This window comes from Rhinoderma darwinii, chromosome 3, assembly GCF_050947455.1.
Source record: "Rhinoderma darwinii isolate aRhiDar2 chromosome 3, aRhiDar2.hap1, whole genome shotgun sequence".
NCBI lineage: Eukaryota > Metazoa > Chordata > Amphibia > Anura > Rhinodermatidae > Rhinoderma > Rhinoderma darwinii.
The window spans coordinates 25,761,166-25,777,087 of NC_134689.1; the positions used below are offsets into that span (position 1 = coordinate 25,761,166).

At 43.1% G+C, this 15,922-nt stretch overlaps 1 protein-coding gene across 4 annotated transcripts in view; it reads left to right on the plus strand.

Moving 5' to 3' along the window:
• Positions 1 to 15,922, plus strand: part of DCTN4 (dynactin subunit 4) — a 31,328-nt gene that overhangs the window by 2,937 nt on the left and 12,469 nt on the right. For 3 of the 4 annotated variants that reach the window (XM_075856153.1, XM_075856150.1, XM_075856152.1), the window contains exons 2-8: positions 539 to 609; positions 2,701 to 2,879; positions 4,821 to 4,864; positions 6,512 to 6,619; positions 7,825 to 7,845; positions 8,031 to 8,104; positions 11,494 to 11,606. In XM_075856153.1, the coding sequence (XP_075712268.1) occupies positions 575 to 609; positions 2,701 to 2,879; positions 4,821 to 4,864; positions 6,512 to 6,619; positions 7,825 to 7,845; positions 8,031 to 8,104; positions 11,494 to 11,606 (574 nt within the window). In that variant the 5' untranslated portion in view covers positions 539 to 574. The remainder of the gene's footprint in view (positions 1 to 538; positions 610 to 2,700; positions 2,880 to 4,820; positions 4,865 to 6,511; positions 6,620 to 7,824; positions 7,846 to 8,030; positions 8,105 to 11,493; positions 11,607 to 15,922) is intronic. The other variant, XM_075856151.1, reaches the window with a different exon arrangement.

The window sequence follows — 15,922 nt, forward strand, 5'->3', positions numbered from 1 at the left end:
TTGAAATAACAATGCTGGAGCATCCTTTTTTTTTTTTTTTTTTTTTTTTTTTTAAACCATTTTCTACCATTCCTTTGTTGTTCCTCCTTGAAATGTTGAAAGAGATTGACTACTGGTTGTTACCATTTTCCTTTCAAATAGTGCGTGTCCCCTTACAGTCTGATACTGTCCAATCAGTGCTATGATATGCCCCATTGACAGGGGGAATGGTAACGCCCAGTTGATTGATTTATACATTTCCAGGAGGAGTAACAGAGGAACAGCACAATGCAGAGTTCTGAGAAAAGATTCACTGGGGAATACAAGTATTTACTAAGACAGACCTGTCAGGAGAGGTGACCGGTCCTCTTTAAGCCCCTATTCCAAAACAATGTGAGGAAGAGGGTGTCCGGCGGGTGCCAGGTTGTGTGAATTGGGTGACTATTCAGTGTCCTGTTTGAGCTCTTACTTGAAGACAAACACTCTTCAAATATTTTGTCACTAGGAGCAGTTGGTGAACAATCCCATCATTATTTTTGTTTTCCATGCTATTTTTCAGGTGGACTCTCACTATTGTCCCAGCTGCTTAGAGAATATGCCATCGGCTGAGGCCAAGCTGAAGAAGAACAGGTTAGTTGTTTTACCGCCACTTTGTATTTCACGTTCCCGTTTTCACTAGTTTTCTTCACGTCTCGCTTCTCTTACGTTATAACTTCCCTGTATGATTCTAAGGTTGGGCGTAGTTTACTCTCCTGGGCTTTATTGGACCTGTTATTGGGCTTTGCTATTCTAATCTTCAGAGCAGCTCTGTATTTGTGAGTCTTTTTATTCATGGCAGAATATTTTACAGAGTTGAGACCTACGTGAAGAGAATGGTAAAAAAAATCTTAATATCTTCTGTCATGTGATCACTTGAGGTTACAGGCCCAAAGCCTGAGACTGTTCTCCTGAGAGGTCCTGGTGACGTCGCCTTCTGATTTATGTCCGGTGCTGCAGTGATGTCACGTAGTGTTTTGATTCAGATCACTAAATACCGCTCTATCTACTTCCTACCTGGCTTGGATAGTAGGCGGCTTCTGTATATGTAGGGACATCGATGTGTTGGGTGATTTTAAGAAAACTTTGCATCTGACAGAAGTGAAAATTGGAAATGTTTCCATCAGAATCTTTCTTCAGGCTTTGGGTTTATAACTTCAAGTGATCATATCTCAGCATAGAAGAGGTTCAAAAAGGCCCTTTCAGATACTACTTTTAATTTTTTTTCATTCAGTATTTCTGCTTGCAGCCAGTGAACGGAAACATTCTTGTCTACATCCAGAACCTGGAAATCCTTAAAGGGTTGTCCAGGTTGAGGGCTTTTCCTTTTCTTTTTTTTTTTTTTCTTTTTTAAATAATATACTGATAACTGGATAGGTCATCAGTGTATGATCGGTGGGGGTCTGACACCCGGACCCCACACTGATCGGTTTTTCTGGCTGCCTCCTGGCACCAAAGCGATGCTGGGTCGGTGCTGGAAGCAGATGGCCAGGTGCACTGTATAGTTCAAGTGTATAGGAGCAGAGCTGCAGTAACCCATCACGGCTGCTGTACAGTGGTCGGGGCCATCTGCCTCCGGCGCCGACCCCCTGCGTAGCTTCCGGCGCTCACAGGCAACTGGACAATCTGATCAGTGCGGGGTCCGAGTGTCGGACCCCCACTGATCATACACTGATGACCTATCCCGTAGGTCATCAGTATGAAAAACAGCCGCCAACCTGGGCAACCCTTTTAAGGGCATGTTCCCTCGTTGCGGCAGCCGCGTGATATGGGCGGGTTCTTCTAAAAAACTTGTTAATTGGGAGCACGGTTTATTCAGTAACACCATCGGTTTACCCACAAAACCATCTTGGCAATAACAATCTTGTTACTGGCTGCGTGTTTTTGCTGGAATAACTGTTATTACAGGCAAAATCATGTGGCCAATTTATAAGCTGTTTGAAAACAACCCCCCCTGAATATGGGAATGGTGTCGTCTGCATGCGGCCTCCGCTGCAACTGGGGAACGTGCCCTAATTAATGGAACAAGCCGTGCAGCTGCGAGGACATGATCTGGAGAAGATTTAGTGTCTGGATGGTAACCTGAATGTCTCTATTCACTGACCGCAATCAGATTTTGAAAATCGTGAGGGTTTCAAACACAGAATATTTTATTAGAGCGTTGCAGAATTTTCTTTGCTTTCCACACAATCCATCACCTGCTCGTTTCTGCCTCTGTAGGAATATTTTTCATTGTGAAGTAGTAACGTTCTGCGACAAATTGTTTGCCGTGGTCATGTGAGGTCATAATCAATAACAAATCTTCGCATCATTTTGAGATTTCTTATTGTTGGAAAAACCCTTTTAAAGGTGTTCTCATGAAGACAATCACTCCACATTCTATTCGGGTATACGGACATGACTTTATGAGCCGGAGTGGAGAGCGGCTTCCGCTCTGGCAGACTCTGGTCATTCAATGTACATCGTTTCTCACGGGCACCATCTCATATTTTATTCGTGTGGCCATAGGAACCTTCTCTCTGGGATGTCATCTGATTATTGAGTTTCTAGGAGCCGGAGCTGCAGTGATCAAATGATCGCTGGGGTGTCTTCTTGGTGAGACAACCCCATTAGACAGTCGATGAAACCTTATTGATAGAAATATTAGACTGTGCCCTGATGTTCTTTCTGTCTATTACTATGCAGGTGTGCGAACTGCTTTGACTGCCCCTGCTGTATGCACACTCTCTCTACTCGGGCTACAAGCATCCCAGCCCCCCTTCCAGATGACCCGGCCAAAACAACCATGAAGAAAGCCTATTATCTCGCTTGTGGCTTTTGCCGCTGGACCTCTAGAGATGTTGGGATGGCAGACAAGTCAGTGGGTGAGTATGTTAAATATGTCGACTAAAATGTATATATCTTAGGGTTTGTTCACACATACCCTTTAGGAATTTTGAGGCAGATTTTGACCTGCCTGCACTTACTGTTGCGTTTTTTGGCCACGGCCATTAAGTGCGGTGGGCCAAAAAACGCAGCAAAAACCTCTTTCCTTGCCTCCCATCGATGTCAATGGGAGATCAGAGATGGAATCGCCTGAAGAAAGAGTATTTCACCTTTTTGCTGCGAGCGTTTCTTTCCGCTCGTGGGAAAAAAACACTTCCGTCTCCCATTGAAATCAATGGGAGGCGATTTCGTGCGTTTCTTTGGCACGGTTTCCGTGTAAAAAACCGTGCCAAAAAAAATCTGTGAACTAGGCCTTAGAGTGCTGATTAAATGGCATTAATATGACTTGCTGAGGGACGGACCTCCGCCTGTCATACATTAATGGCTTTTACTAATATTAGGCCATCTATTGGAAAACCGCTTTACGTTTTATTTGCACGCTTGTGTTTGTAGTCTTGATGTGTCTTGTAGTTTTACATCTGGACCAAAAGGATGACTCTGAATAGTACTGCGTGTTCATTGCCCTGGACTGGTCTTCACTGTCACTTATATACGCACAGTAATGTGGGATCTGTTCATCTTATCTTCTTTTATTAATGTGTGGATTGCAGAATTAAGATTTAGGAGAAATCATTTGACCGATCTATGAATTGTTTGCTAAGCGCATTAGCCGGTATCCGACAAGATTTCAGTCTTTAGACCGCTTCAAATGTGTAGAGCTAAGGTGAAATGCTGAGCGTCAACATAGGTCAATTGTTAGGGGGACTCATTAGCTCCCCCCTACAGAACACCAGTAAGTTGTATATTTCCAGCATCATGCAGAGCAAAAAGTGAATACAGGGAAACCTCCCCAGAAGACCACCCCTTCGAGAAGGACACTCCCCCCTCCCAACTTTTTGGAGCAAATAATACCACATATTGGGCTTACATGCACTGTAAACAATCTGGTCCGCGCCACGCCACGCCACATCACCGGACCAGGAAGAAGATACTTGCTTTGCACATCAGGTGGCTATGCTGGGGACTAGGAATGAAAGAGGGGGTCATTCTGTGGACTAGGAACTGTAACCTGCATTCTGTGTACCTTTTTCTTTGAGAAAACCACCCCCATAATTTTTTTGTGCAATTTTGGCTGGACGGCTGAGTATGATTCTTATAGTGTTCTTTTTAGCTGTTTAATGTCATAGCTGAGCACAGTTAAATTGGCATTTCTCTAGTTGTATACATTAATATCGGCAGTAGTGGTCAACCTTGACTTCATCAGTGGGCGGCCATCCCGTTCAATGAGGGCAGGTACCGGGGATAGACACTTAGGGGTTGTTTACATGGCTGTATTTGCTGTTTGAGTTCCCACCATATAAAGCTTTTTCTAACTATATATTTTCTTAATAGAAGAAACACAAGTGGCAAATGTAGCCATATAAACAGCGCCCTTGTCTGCATGTCCTGGTGGAACATTAACCGAGTCGACTACAGTGCCGTCCCTAAAAAGTGGGTGCCCCTGCCCGCTCTCCTGCTTCCTGGCTCTGAGGGAAGAGAGAGAACAGATGCGGGTCCTTTTGTTTTTGCTCCGTGTTCTACCCTGATCATTAACTTTTAGTAGTTTAGCTTCCGGTTCTATGGCACTATATACACACACACACACACACACGCGCGCACACGCACACCCAAATGCTGCCAGGTGGGCACCACTGCTGTAGACCATACAGGGAACAGAATTGCAGGAGAATGTCTTTACCAAACCACGGGTAAGTTCTAAGTGGAGTATTTCATGCTTCGTTGAGGATGTTGGTTTGACACCTGGCGTTATCCGTCCTTCATCACTTCCTTATTTATGTCTATTGATTCCTTTTGTAAAATCTTTTGCTTCTGTTTTGCAGCCAGCGGTGGTTGGCAGGAGCCGGAGAATCCGCACACCCAGAGGGTATGTAAAGACGGTTTATGTATACAGTACAGAACTTGTTACACCGGCTTGTAGCGTCTATGGATTATTACATCGTGCTGGCAAAACCACCTACTGGCACAGAACAAATAATCCAGCACAAACGAAAGGCGATGGCTTGGAAAAAAAATGCTTTTGGCAGCTTGTTGTTTACTCTCTATTGGGATGTGAGGCATTAAAAAAGACCAACTCATGGAGAACCGAGCTCAGAGCGCGCAGTTTATGCAATTCAGCTTTGTTTATTGGTTTAAAGCCGCAAAATTTAACACATTCAGAACAATAGGGGGCAAGAATTTTTATTTATTTCTTTATTTATTTTCCTGTGGGAAGCTTAGTTATAAATAATTTTCCAGCCTGTGATAAAACCTTTTTATAATTTTTTTTTTTTTTTTTTTTTTACCTAGATATTGTTTCGGAATCAGCGCCAAAAACTGTCCGAAATCACCCCCATTGATTTAAACGGGAAGCAGAGGCGTTTTTTTTTTTTTTTTTTTTCCCCCAGGTGACTTTTGGCCCTCTATTGCTGCGATTTCCGCCTCTGACCTCCGATTGAATCAATGGGAGGCAGAAAAAAACTGCGGTGCTAGTTTCTGAGCGTTTTTCGTGGCGTCTTTTGCCCACGGTCCTTGCATTAGCTTCAATGGCAGAAAAATATGTGCAAGCAGTTCAAAAACTGCCTCAAAATTCCTGGAGATTTTTCTCTGCCTGCAAAAATCTCTGTGTGAACCGGGCAAAAAATCCAAAATTATAAGGTATTTTACCACTCTTTGGGACATTAGGGCTATTTTGGTTGATGCTGAAGTAGAAAGAAATTAAAAGGGTCTTAAAGTCCCAAAAAATGTATGGTCTATCTTTAGGATAGGCCATCAATATCTAATCAGTCGGGGTCCGACTCCCAGCACCAGGCTGATGAGCTGTTTTGAAGAGGCCGCTAAGCTCTCCCCCCCCCCCCCTTTAATTTCCTTTACTGCTCACACTGTGAATCGCTGACACTTTTGTATCGACGGTTCTCAGTATTACAGCCTTCTACTATTCACTTCAATGTTACAAGGCTGTAATACTGTGAACCGGCGCTACAAGTGTGTCAGCGATTCACAGTGTGAGCCATAAAGGAAATCAAGGGGAAGCAGCACTTGTACGAGTATTGCGGTCCCTTCAAAACAGCTGTTTGGCGGGGTGCTGGGACTCGGACCCTGACCGATCAGATATTGATGGCCTATCCGGAGGACAGGCCATCCATTTTTTTTATTTTTTTTAAAAAAATTTTTTTGGGGGATTGGACAACCCTCTTAAAACAAACTGGGAAGATTTATCAAAACCAGTACGTCCAGAGGCTGACCTCCTGTCCTGATCATGTCTGACACAGAAGCACAATGTGGTACAAGAGTTCTGCTACATGACGTGATCAGGAAAAGTTTTCATCCCCTGGCTGTAAATGTGAATGGTCCGTTCAGTGACAGCAGGTAGAGATCTTGATAATGGTGAACAGTTGCAGAGCTTTTCATGAATATATAAGCTTTGCCACCTAAACGGGTCAAAATTATTTATAACATTTACTGATGACATAATATTTATCTGTATGATGCAGGTGCTCCAGCTCTTCTAAAACTTTAACGTTTCTTTCTCAAGATTAACAAACTGTTGGAGTATTACCAGCAACTGGCACAGAAAGAAAAGATTGAACGTGACCGCAAAAAGCTGGTGCGGCGTAGGAACTACATGCCTCTGGCTTTCTCTGTAAGTACCAAATTACTAAGGTAATAGTCAACTAGAGTGCAGAAGACCAGTAATGACCAAGATCTTATTTGTTGCACCAGATTTTTTTTCTCTACATCTACAAACACGGACATAACTACAAATTGAAGGGGTTTTCCCATAATCCATATTTATCCCGTATCCTCAGAATAGGAGATAAACATCTGATCGGTGGGGGTCCGACCGCTGGGAGCCCCACTGATCTTGCCATTCCTGGGAGCCCCATCTGTTGTATGCGCATGCTCGACCATGCATTTCTATGGGCATGCCAAGCGCCATCTTTGGCAGTCCCAGAGAAATTAATGGAGTGGTGGCCGAGCATGTGCAGTACCGCTCCATTCATATGGGACTTCCTGGAATGGCAAGGTAAGTCCGTTCTTGTGATCAGTGGGGCTCCCAGCGGTCGGACTGCCACCTATCCTGTAATATTGATTATGGGAAACACCCTTTAAAGTAACTCAAAGGGGGCAGGGCATGCCACATGGATTCTCCCTCTGATTTTCTTTGAATCCTTGTGCAATTGTGTATTACTATGTGTACTTTCTGGCAGCTTTACCAAGTGACATCATCTAATCACTGAGGGTTCCAGCAGCCAATTGCCCTTTGGCAAGCGACTCCGGGTTTGGGGGGCTCCTGTAATAGAGGGGGAGGATTAACTTTGTTACTGAGATCAGGGATGTAACGACTTCATCTCTGAGCTAAATGTTGGCAGATCCCCTATAGACTTGAATGAGGCTGCAGTGCACTTTATCGTATCGAAAAAGTCTTTGCTGTGACCCTTGATGGATTGCTGTAATCATGAACTTCAGCACTTTGAAATGCCCCTCCTGTCTCATCAGAGGCGTGGGCGGCCACTTCTCCTCCATGCTTTACTCTGCAGCTCTGCTTGTTCAGGTTGGTTGCTGTGCATAACGCACGCCCACCAGGAAGTCAGTGCATGGAAAGCTGATTATTACAGTAAGGATAGAATGCAAACCACCAGTGAATACAATATGATTGTCAGATCCCCGCCACCCATATAGTGAAGGAAATAAGCCTCCCGCCTGGAGATGCCTTTGAAGCGAGGTTACCAACTTGGTATTTTTTTATGTATGTGTATAGAACAAAACTATTGCTCTCTAATCTGTCTTTTTTTTTTTTTTTACCAAATTGCTTTCTACTGGTAAATATTGGATAATTTTCTGCAGCAACACACTATTCATGTAGCGGTAAGTTCATGGCCTGCTCATCTGACTGTTCATAAGAACTCGCCATTCGTAATGATCCGCATACGGCACGCCATTACACCTAATACTGCATTACACTTGTCATTGCTTTTCACGCATAGTATTCTACATGGACTTTCTGTGCTCCAGATTTGCATTCCTAACAGAATTTATTGCATTTTCCTCAGGACAAATATGGCCGTGGTACAAGACTACAGCGTCAAAGACCGGGAGTCCCTATTACACCTCTGGCTGGATTGACGTAAGTAAATTAACCACTGATCAATATGGTCTTGTTTCTTTATAGCGCATGTACTAAAATATAAGTGATGGGATCCCAGGATCAACTATTCTCGCTGGGGGTAGTATCCGTCTTGTCAAGGCTGTTTTTGTGGCTCTCTGCTCTGGTTACTAAAGGGATGTTCAAAGCAGGAGACCCCACTCCGGCATTCATCTGCATTAACAGAGCATAGGGAATGGGGTGTATAAAGTAAAAAATCACTTACAACTATCAGGTTTTCAGAAATATTCATAGGGGTGTCTTAGAGATCAGTGGCAATGTTTATTAAAGGGTAACTAAACTTCTAAAAAAACTTTTGCCATGTCATAGTGACATGTCAGAAGTTTTGTTCAGTGGAGGTCCGAGCACTGAGACTCCCACCAATCTCTTAAAGCGGCAAAAACACTTAGGTGAGTGCTGTGCCTCTTCGTTTCTGATCGGAAAGCCAAGCGAGCCGTGTACAGACTTTTTATTGAGCCGGTACACCGCTTCGAGGAAAGCCGATAAGAAACTAAGCAGCATGGTGCTCACCTGAGTGTTTCTGCCGCTGTGTTTTGGCAGTCGGTGGGGGTCTCCGTGCTCAGACCCCCACTAATCAAAACTTCTGACATGTCACTATGATAAGGTCTAGTTAGACTTAAAGAGGCTCTGTCACCAGATTTTGCAACCCCTATCTGCTATTGCAGCAGATAGGCGCTGCAATGTAGATTACAGTAACGTTTTTATTTTTAAAAAACGAGCATTTTTGGCCAAGTTATGACCATTTTCGTATTTATGCAAATGAGCCTTGCAAAAGTACAACTGGGCGTGTTGAAAAGTAAAAGTACAACTGGGCGTGTATTATGTGCGTACATCGGGGCGTGTTAACTACTTTTACTAGCTGGGCGTTGTGTATAGAAGTATCATCCACTTCTCTTCAGAACGCCCAGCTTCTGGCAGTGCAGACACAGCCGTGTTCTCGAGAGATCACGCTGTGTCGTCACTCACAGGTCCTGCATCGTGTCAGACGAGCGAGGACACCGGCACCAGAGGCTACAGATGATTCTGCAGCAGCATCGGCGTTTGCAGGTAAGTCGATGTAGCTACTTACCTGCAAATGCTGATGCTGCTGCAGAATCAACTGTAGCCTCTGGTGCCGACACGATGCAGGACCTGTGAGTGACGTCACAGTGCTGCACTGCCAGAAGCTGGGCGTTGTGAAGAGAAGTGGATGATACTTCTCGTCAGAACGCCCAGCTAGTAAAAGTAGTAAACACGCCCCGATGTACGCACATAATACACGCCCACTTGGACTTTTACTTTTAAACACACCCACTTGGACTTTTGCAAGCCTCATTTGCATAACTACAAAAATGGTCATAACTTGGCCAAAAATGCTCGTTTTTTAAAAATAAAAACGTTACTGTAATCTACATTGCAGCGCCTATCTGCTGCAATAGCAGATAGGGGGTTGCAAAATCTGGTGACAGAGCCTCTTTAAAGGAACACCAAAGCCATACCTGATATACTGTGTTATACCTAGTGCATGGCCCGAGGGGGGTGGGCATTATACAAGAATATTCTTTTTTTATTTTTTATATTTCTGTCATGCGCTGCATCTGCCTCCTGCCCTGCATTAAGTATAACAGTGTATACATTTTGCCTGGAGTGTTCCTTTAATAAGGACTCATTAATGGGTATGACCGGATATGCCATAATGAAAGTAGGTGAACCCCACCTATCTGAAGAATAAGGATCCCCCGACCCCGTAATACAAGCTGAGGCGGCCACCTCCAGAAGACTAAATGGAGAGGTGTCCGTGCTTCCCTCCATCTAGTCACCTCCTGGATCTGGTCACCATCAGCCATCTCTGCTTGCAATACGGTGACCTATGTTCTACCAATAGACGTATATGGTAAGTTATAGGAATATACTATAAATGCATAGTGTGATAAATCCTTTAAGGCTAATTGGTATTGTCTAATGGTGACAAACGTCAAATACACATAGCATATGACGTCCAAAACCTTTTAGGTTGGCCTCTTTAGCATATAGATTTCTTATTAGGACTTGCATAGTCTTCTATTTTACCAAGTCTCCCTTTCTCTGTGACCAAGTGCAACTAAATGTGCGCTCCTGGTGGTTTACCTACTAATGGATGATCAGCTCCATTAGGATACAGCTATGATCAGTCACTACAGCTTAGCAGCCTTATCCTTTAGAAGGGGTGAGATAGTATGAAATCTGTCTCCTCATATAGAGGTTCTCTGCCTTTTCCCTGTGCTTTACACTGCAGCTCAATTTGTCTACTATATATAAGGACAAGCTCACCAGTAAGTCTGTGCATGGTAATCTGATTTTCATTACATCAAAGATAGAATTGATTATAAAGTACAAGCTACTAAACCACCAGTGGGGAAAAAGATGGTTATCCGGTAATTGCCCACTTAAACTTAGGGGCTCTGTCACCACATTATAAGTGCCCTCTCTCCTACATAAGGAGATGGGCGTTGAATGTAGATGACAGCAGTATTTTTTTTTAATTTAGAAAAACTCTATTTTCATCAAGTTAGGAGCGATTTTAGCTTTATGCTAATGACTTTCTTAATGGACAACTGGGCGTGTTTTTACTTTTGAGCAAGTGGGCGTTGTACAGAGGAGTGTGTGACGCTGACCAATCAGTGATCAATCAGCGTCATGCACTTCTCTCCATTCATGTAATCAGCGCATAGTGATCTTGCTAGATCACTATGTGCAGTCACATACTCACTCATTAACGTTACTGAAGTGTCTTGACAGTGAATAGGCATTCCTTCCAGCCAGGACGGGATGTCTATTCACAATCCCGACACTTCGGTAACGTTTGTGTGGTACTTACAGCAGAGCAAGCGTGATCTCGTATGTGTATGTTGGAATTGTATGGGGATGAACGATCACAGGAACGATCGCTCATCCCCATACGTAACTAATCATTGCTCCTTGTGAAAGGAGCAAACGAGCGCCGATCAACGAGCTGTCTTGTCAACCGGCGGTCGTTTTTACAGCTGGCATCGGGCTATGTAATAGGTCCTTAAGGCAAGTGATCCTCCATAAGGAAGGGGGGCTTATAGCTGATGTTTATAAGTATTAGTAGTATAGTCATGATTTATTAACATTCTGGTCATGGTATAAGGACATAAAATACTAACTAAAGTTTAAATGAATGAATAACTCCATGATCTGTGTAGGAGTCTTAACAAATGTCTGATTGATATTCTGCAATCCTTCATCTGAGTCCTAGTTGTAACCACTATGGATAGCAAAATATTTGACTTGCATAACACTGTTTTTCCAGCCATCCTTTATCCTTCTTGCTTGTGTTAGTTCTGACGTAAAACATCTTCTATTTCCAGACTGAAAGAAGGAGAAGATCAGAAAGAGATAAAGATTGAACCTGCGCAGGCATTGGAGGAAGTGGAACCTTTACCTGACGACTATTATACTAGACCCATCAATCTAACAGAAGGTAACGGGGCCGCCATCCACCTGTGTTTTTACTGTTTTCGTCATTCATTGAAAATCTGAACCTTTTTATTATGGAAGTTAACCGTAAATAAGACTTATTTGCATTGGCCAATTCTCATCACTTTTCTGTCATTGCCGAGCGGGTGTAACAATAATTTGCCAGGGTCATTGCAGGGAAGTATAATTGGTAAGACTATGGTTTGTCTGTAAAGGTTGCTCATACCAACCATTCCATTTACAATTGGCATCGTTGCCTAGCAGACGGTTTTTGTGAAAGTTGTTGCTTTTCTCCAGGGTGAAACACGTTACCGCCAGTTGCAATGATCATCCTCCTAGAAATGTCCTTCAGATCATTGGGAACAATTCTTGTAGACGGGCCTTAAAGGTGGGACAAAGCTCTGAATAGTTCTAGGTGACTGATCCTTTTAGACATTCTGAAGCATTGTAACCAATTGCATTTGCCGATTGTTAGCAGCGACCGTGATGAGCCATTTTGATTCATGTGGGCATGCAAGGGTGGGTCTTAGTCATGACTTCATTAAGCGCCAATGGCCTATTAATCAGGGCAACTTCCATTTTGGGACATATGAAAAACCACTTTGACATTTTTTTTCTTACTGCTTAGAGATGGTCTCTGGACATGATCTGTTTTGTGGTTTTTACTCACAGATACTTTTTAACCCCTTCCCGCTCCTTGACGTACTATTACGTCATGGCAGCTGTATCGTTCGCGCTCCATGCCGTAATAGTACGTCACGGGAGTAACGGCCGTTTCGGCCGTCCTCCCGACACATACAGGAGCTGTGACGCTGCTGTCTTGTTCAGCAGCTGTCACAGCTCCTACAGCGGGGACCGATCGCTGTGTCCCCGCTGATTAACCCCTTAAAAGCCGCGTTCTATAGAGATCGCGGCTTCTTAGGGGTTAAGCTGCCATCGCCGGCCTGCTACGCGATAGCGGCCGGCGATGGTGACTATGGCAACCGGACACCAAACAATGGCGTCCGGCTATGCCATAGACGGAAGCCTAGTGGGTCCTGACAACGTCAGGACCCACTATGCTTGCTGTCAGTGAGTAGCTGACAGTTCTAATACACTGCACTACGCATGTAGTGCAGTGTATTAGAATAGCGATCAGAGCCTCCTGCCCTCATGTCCCCTAGTGGGACAAAGTAATAAAGTTAAAAAAAAGTTAAAAAAAGATGTGTAAAAATAAGAAAATAAAAGATTTAAAAGTATTAAAAGTAAAAATCCCCCTTTTTCCCTTATCAGTCCTTTATTATTAATAAAAATATATAAACAAACAAATAAACTATATATAATTGGTATCGCCGCGTCCGTAACGGCCTGAACTACAAAATTATTTCATTATTTATCCCGCGCGGTGAACGCCGTAAAAAAAAATAATAATAAACCGTACCACAATCACAATTCTTTGGTCACTTCACCTCCCAAAAAATGGAATAAAAAGAGATCAAAAAGTCGCATGTACCTAAAAATGGTACTGATCGAAACTACAGTTCATTACGCAAAAAATAAGTCCTCGCACGGCTTTATTGATTGAAAAATAAAAACGTTCTGGCTCTTAGAATAAGGTAACACAAAAAGTAAATGATTGTTTACAAAACGTATTTTATTGTGCAAACGCCATAAGACATAAAAAATAACTATAAACATCTGGTATCGCCGTAATCGTATCACCCCGCAGAATAAAGTGAATGTGTCATTTATAGCGCACGGTGAACGCTGTAAAAAAAAATAATAAAAAAACAATAGTAGAATTGCTGTTTTTTAGTCACCACGCCACCTAAAAATAGAATAAAAACTGATCAAAAAGTCGCATGCACCCCAAGAAAACTACAATGGATTCCTCAAGGGGTCTAGTTTCCAAATTGGGGTCACTTTTGGGGGGTTCCCAATGTTTTGGCACCACCAGACCTCTTCAATCCGGACATGGTGCCTAATAAAAAAGAGGCCTCAAAATCCACTAGGTGCTCCTTTGCTTCGGAGGCCGGTGCTTCCGTCCATTACCGCACTAGGGCCAAATGTGGGATATTTCTCTAAACTGCAGAATCTGGGCAATAAGTATTGAGTTGCGTTTCTCTGATAAATCCTTTTGTGTTATAAAAAAAATGGAATAAAGAGGATTTTCTGACAAAAAAAATATGTAAATTTCACCTCTACTTTGCTCTAAATTTCTGTGAAACACCTAAAGGGTTCATAAACTTTCTAAATGCTGTTGTGAATACTTTGAGGGGTCTAGTTTCTAAAATGGGGTGTTTGATAGGAGTTTCTAATATATGGACCCCTCAAAGCAACTTCAGAACTGAACTGGAACCTAAAAAAAAATAAAAATGAGGCAATACTTCGCTTCTAACATTATACTGATAATGAGCCGTGCCCACCCCGAGATGACCCCAGTTTTGACCGTTTGTATAAACGGAGACCCCTATTAGACCGTTCCAGTGCCCGGTTTTCCCAAGCATACACCCCGAGAAGTGTATTTCTATTGATGAGTCCCTGGTACATTTTAAAGGGAGGGTTCAATTCCGCGAGTACCTGCCGGGTAAGAGGGCAAGGTATGGCGTGAAGATGTATAAGCTGCGAGAGTGCATCCGGGTATACCTACAGGTTTAGGATATATGAAGGAAAGGCCACCCCCAAAACAAACTGCATCCTGGACTACAATAGGTACATGGGAGGGATGGACTTGTCAGATCAAATCCTGAAGCCCTACAGCGCCATGCGGTGGGGTATAAGAAGCTGGCCGGGCACATCATACAGATGGCTTTGTACAATGCGTACGTGCTGCATCGATGTGCAGGCCAGACGGGAACTTTCCTGGAATTTCAAGAGGTGATTATCAAGAACCTAATCTTTAGGGACCAAGAAGGGGGGGCACCCAGTACTTCTGGAAGCGAGGCCACACGCATCGTACCAGGGAAACACTTTCCAGGAGTAGTTCCCCAAACTGGCAAGAAGGGAAATAGTCAATAGAGGTGCAAAGTCTGCTATAAGAGGGCGATAAGGGAGGACACAATATATCAATGTGACACGTGTCCTGAATAACCAGAGCTCTGTATGAAAGAGTGTTTTAAAATTTATCATACATCCCTTGGTTTATAATTTACCCCAATTTTACTTACCCTGATGCACTCCGCACAGCTTATCCCCCCTCGTCTTTCCCCTCTGAGCCCTGCCGTATGCCCAGGCAGCTGATAACAGCCACATGTAGGGTATTGCCATACCCGGGAGAACCCACATTACAGTTTATGGGGTGTAGGTCTCCGGTCAAAATGCTCACTACACCTCTAGATGAATGCCTTAAGGGTGTAGTTTTTAAAACGGGGTCACTTCTTGCGGGTTTCAACTGTACTGGTACCTAAGGGGCTTCTGCATACATGACTTCGCACTAGAAAATCCCCAGTAGGCCAAATGGTGGTCCTTTCCTTCTGAGCCCTCCCATGGGCCCAAACGGCAGTTTATCACCACAAATGGGGTATTGCCACACTAAGGACAAATTGGGCAACAAAATGGGGTATTTTGTTCCCTGTGAAAATAAGAAATTTTGATCACAAATGACATTTTATTGGAAAAATGACATTTTTTTCATTTCACAGCCCAATTCAAATACGTGCTGTGAAAAAACTGTGCAGTCAAAATGGTAACAACAACCATAAATGAATTCCTCGAGGGGTGTAGTTTCCAAAATGGGGTCACTATTGGGGGATTCCTACTGTTTTGACACCTCAACATCTCTCCAAACCTGGCATGCTGCCTAAAATATATTGTAATAAAAAAGAGGACTCAAAATGTACTAGGTGCTTCTTTGCTTCTAGGGCTTGTGTTTTAGTCCACGAGCGCAGTAGGGCCACATGTGGGACATTTCTAAAAACTGCAGAATCTGGACAATACATATTTAGTAGTGTTTCTCTGGTAAAGCCTTCTGTGTTACAGAAAAAAAAATGAATAAAATTGAAATTCAGCAAGAAAAATGAAATTTGCAAATTTCACCTCCACTTTGCTTTAATTCCTGTGAAATGCCTGAAGGGTTAAAAAACTTTCTAAATGCTGTTTTGAATACTTTGAGGGGTCTAGTTTTTAAAATGGGGTGTTTTATGGGGGTTTCTAATACATAGGCCCCACAAAGCCACTTCAGAACTCAAGAGGTACCTTAAAAAAAAGGCATTTGAAATTTTCTTAAAAATATGAGAAATTGCTGTTTATGTTCTAAGCCTTGCAACGTCCAAGAAAAATAAAAGAATGTTAAAAAAACGATGCCAATCTAAAGTAGACATATGGGAAATGTGAACTAGTAAC